The 4,276-nt window shown below is 46.8% G+C and overlaps 1 protein-coding gene across 1 annotated transcript; it reads right to left on the reverse strand.

The window, feature by feature from the left end:
* Positions 1–1,191: 1,191 nt before the first annotated feature.
* On the reverse strand, positions 1,192–2,538 carry TM35_000781000 (uncharacterized protein; the record flags this gene model as incomplete). The annotated part of the gene is made up of 1 exon (XM_029031341.1): positions 1,192–2,538. The coding sequence occupies one exon, from the start codon at positions 2,536–2,538 to the stop codon at positions 1,192–1,194; it is 1,347 nt and encodes a 448-aa protein (XP_028877360.1).
* Positions 2,539–4,276: the final 1,738 nt, after the last annotated feature.

A 4,276-nucleotide genomic window follows, 5' to 3' on the forward strand; every position in this document is an offset into this window, starting at 1 on the left:
CCGAAGCGGAACAGTCTCAGTCCCTCCCCGCAGGCTGCAGTCACTTAAGCAAGCCTCACCACAAAGGCAGAAATATGTTCGTGGCAATGCCGTGAGTGACAACACCCGGAAAGAGAGAAGGTGAGAACAAAGAAATGTGTTTTCATTACGTGGGCGGTGTGAGTGACAACCCAAACACGCAAAGGAACACACAACAGAGGGGCACACTCAAACACCTACAACCCATCCAATCTTTATACCAAAATAAAAATGTAAAAAAAAAGAGTGACCGCATGAGGCAGACACAATAATAGAGCAAAGATGTAAAAGAAAAAAAGAAATTCATTACTTACTGTGACTGCGATGCCTGGACACAGTCCAATCCACCCCAAGATTAACAACGGAAAATCATTCCGTACTGAACGTGCCGTGTCCATATCTTTATTCTTGATGTCCCTGCAGCAGTTTGTATATAATGAAAAAAAAAAGAATCATTGCATAAAAATGAACACACAAGATACACAAGTTGTATTGGAAACGCAAGAGAGAGAACACACAGCTGCACATAACGTGCAGTGAAATTATAATGAAACACACACACACAAGGGAAAAACAACAAAATGAAAACAAAATGAAAAGAAAGCTGTGATCACCATGTGAATATGTTCAGGAGGCAACCAACACAATTCCCAGCAGTAGGTGTGTGTGTCTTTCGTACAGGGCGAGCAATGGGAATGATGCACACATGATGACAGTCCACACACACACACACAAGAAGGAAGGTTGGTGGTGTGTGCGTTTGTGTGTCTTGAACCTCCTGCCATTCTTCACATTTCAGTCACAGCAATCATAACGTATCGGGTCTGTATCCCATTCCCATGGGTAAAAGCAATAGCTGGTAATATCACGGAACACACACACACACATCACCAGGAGGGCACAGTAAATGGCGGAAAAACAGTGCCCAGATAATAATGCCAGCAAAAAAAGAGGAGACTCCCCTCACAAAATGATGGTTTGTCATGTGATGAGTGCCATAGGGAGTCCAATAGATTCGTTCAGTATAAAATGCAAACAAGAGATTTATGGTGCTGGGAGAGAAAAAAAGAAAAGAGAGCTGCCAAGCAAACAAAAAAAAAGCAATGCCCTTACAATGCATCCATATCCACTCAAATAAAGGTTAACTGTTCAACTGTGTCATGGGAACACCGATCAGCAAACGAGAGTGCAACCCAACACACATATCAGAACAAGAAGCAGCATGGAAGCGTGCACCAATGCAGGACTTTCAGCACGGTCGTTCTTCTTTTTGGCCTTTTGCGCCCGTTCCGCTTCTCCCTTTGCCTTCTCTGCTGCCTCTCTCACCTCTTTTTCCCTGGACTTTTCTGCTGTCTCTGCAAGTCTGGCCTCCACTTCCTTGGCCTTCTTTGCTGCCTCTCTTGCTTCTCTTTCCCTGGCCTTTTGTGCCGCCTCCTCTCTCGCTCTTTCCTCCTCCTCCGCCCTTTTCCTTTTAGCCTCTTCTTCAGCAGCTCTTCTTGCATCTTCCTCTCTTCGCACCTTCTCTTCGGCAATCCTTCTTCTTTCCTCCTCCAAACGCTGCACGACGTTTTCCATCTCACTCTTCAGCTTCACACTAAAATTACTGGCCTCGAGTTTGCTTTCTTTTGGTTCGTCTTCAATCTTGGCACGCACCGTGTCTTTGACACCACTGTTTTTCACCTTTTCGTAAACATCCTCTATCTTCTGTTTGACTGCTGTAGCTTCCGTATTCTCCGGGGGCGACCCTATCTTTCCAACTTGTGCGTCGACTTTCGTTTTAAGAAGCCCTAACTTCACAACCGTCGCATCAAGTACTTCTCTCGCGTCTTTCATGTGAGCGTAGGACGTCACCTGTGAATGCTGCGCATCACCCCCGAATAACTTGTAATCTCCAATAAAAGCTGATATCTCGTTGTGCACCACGGTACTGTTTTCATAGAGTTCCTTGTTTTTCTCCCCACTCGGCTTCGGTCCCTCATACGGATCTAGTGCCTCATCGTACCGACCCCGGGCTCTTTCTAACTCCTCCTTGGCATTAATCGCATTTTCATATTCGAACCTGCAAAAGACCTTTCCGGTCTTGTATGCATCTCGTAACTTCCTCTCCGTTTCCTCGATGGATTGTCTGAGTTTGCCCGTTGTTTCTTCGACCTCCGCCACCAACCCCTTGACTTCCTTCCAGTTGTTGATAGTACCCTCCGCACCCACACCCGTTATCATCTCGCTAATTCTTTGGCTGATGTCCTCCGCACGTCCCGCCGCAGAGTCGGCGTCCGCACGACTTTGGTTGGACTCCCTTACCGCTTCCTTCCATAAATTCAGACAACTCACCCCCTTCACAACAGTATCGTTTACTCGATCTACCTCGTATTTCAGCTGTACCTCCTTTTCCCTTAACCTCTCATCCGGGGACTTGTTCACGCGGGCCTCACCGCTTTGCGCACGGGTCACACACGCATAACACTGCAGAAGTACCAACAGGTACACCACACGACGCAGTTGGACGAACATCGTTGTCATGAATGTCACTGTGAGTTGCTTGTATCTGTGGTAACAAGAACAAAAAGTGGAAAAGGAAGAAAAGAGACGCACATTTAACACACAAGGCAGTGGACACCACAACACAACACAGAAAGAGAGAGTGAGAGAATACCTCACAACAGAAATCAAACACAACCCAATGAGGGAACAACAATAAACCACCCACACATCCACATCACGCATCACCGACGTACACAAACCACAACACACACCCGAAAACATAACAAAACATGGCACCGACACTGCACGCCTTATCCAATCCACATACGAAATGATCACACAATCGCCGAGAGACGACGCGCAACGTCACGAACGTTGCACCACACGAAAAAACTTATGTGAGTGGTTGGTTACGTGCTCCCCCACGTATAACAAATCCCACCACCGGAGTCCCGACACCCATCATAAAATAACACCGGACACAACCAACAACATAACAACTTTAGACCAAAACGTCCCAAGGAACAGCACTAAACTCGCACAAACAAGAAAGAATACCACCGCCCACACCACACAGAATCACCAAAACAACCCCATGGCACACACCCATTTCTGACACTTCAACTCCTTCTTGATGTGTTTTGAGAGGGTACGATCAAACATAATCCCTTCCACCCCACCCAAAAAGGATCACACACCACACCACGCTTATTCTTTCTGTTCTTCATGGCTTTATGGATATTTCTCCAATGGTATGGCTATCAACCGTACACCGTAGAGCACCTAGTTACCGACTTAAGAGTGGCTCCGAAGAGGAAGAAGATCCCTTCATTTTATAGGATCCCCAAGCTCTTGTAATATTATTTTTTGTTGTGGCCCGTTCCCATACGAGAGAACCAGTCTACGAGAAATCTGATCGAGTAAACCCAACCAGATCTCTCTACTCTCACTGTTCTTACCCAGAACCCATCCTCAAGTCTCCTTTTGGTATTATTTTTGTTATTTTTGGGGGTTTTTGTAATAGATTGGCCTCAATGAACTCCTATTTATTTTGTTGCTTGTTTTTGGACGGCGACAGGCGTCTTGAGCGTACTCTTCTATCAAGGTTTCCATATTTGTGCTCGTCGCTGTTTTTAGAGAGGTGGGGGAGGTGGGCTGCGTAGGGTTTCTCTTGGTTGTGAAAACTGTGGCATAGTGTAGTTCCGCTCCACCGCAATCAGGAACTGAGCTAACCGCTTATAAAACATAGTTTCATCAGGGGTACATCATCAACTATCGCAAATTGAACTCGCAGTGGATGAAGAGCGGGGCAACTCAAAAGATGCAGAGCTGTTTCGTCCCATTCGTCGCGTTGGCTGGTGTACGCGCGAATAGGTTGATACCCGTGACGTGGCATTCGGTGTAGAGTTAGGCCTGATTTACTCATACACATTGACGACCGCATGAGGGGCAGACTAATGCCGGAAGGTCTCTTATTTTCGTTGTCTGTATCGTTCATTGGTGTTGTTCTTTTCATGGCGCGCACCGTGCCACCGAGTAAAAGGTACGGTTGAATGGCCACACCATGTCACGAGGGGAACGGGGAAGGGTCATCTTTGCGGAATACCTTTCAAACTCATCCTACCCAGCGTTGAAGTAGGGAAAGCAAGAGTTTTCCACTATTCCCAACCCCCCTCATTTTATAAGTTTTATAAGCGAAACACCCCAGGGGGCCACTCCACCCCTCTGTCTTCTTGTTGCGAACAAGACGCTGGCGAGCTGGCCGCCCGCCTTGGGT

Source organism: Trypanosoma theileri (genome assembly GCF_002087225.1).
Source record: "Trypanosoma theileri isolate Edinburgh chromosome Unknown TM35_Tth_78_V1, whole genome shotgun sequence".
Classification (NCBI taxonomy): Eukaryota; Euglenozoa; class Kinetoplastea; order Trypanosomatida; family Trypanosomatidae; genus Trypanosoma; species Trypanosoma theileri.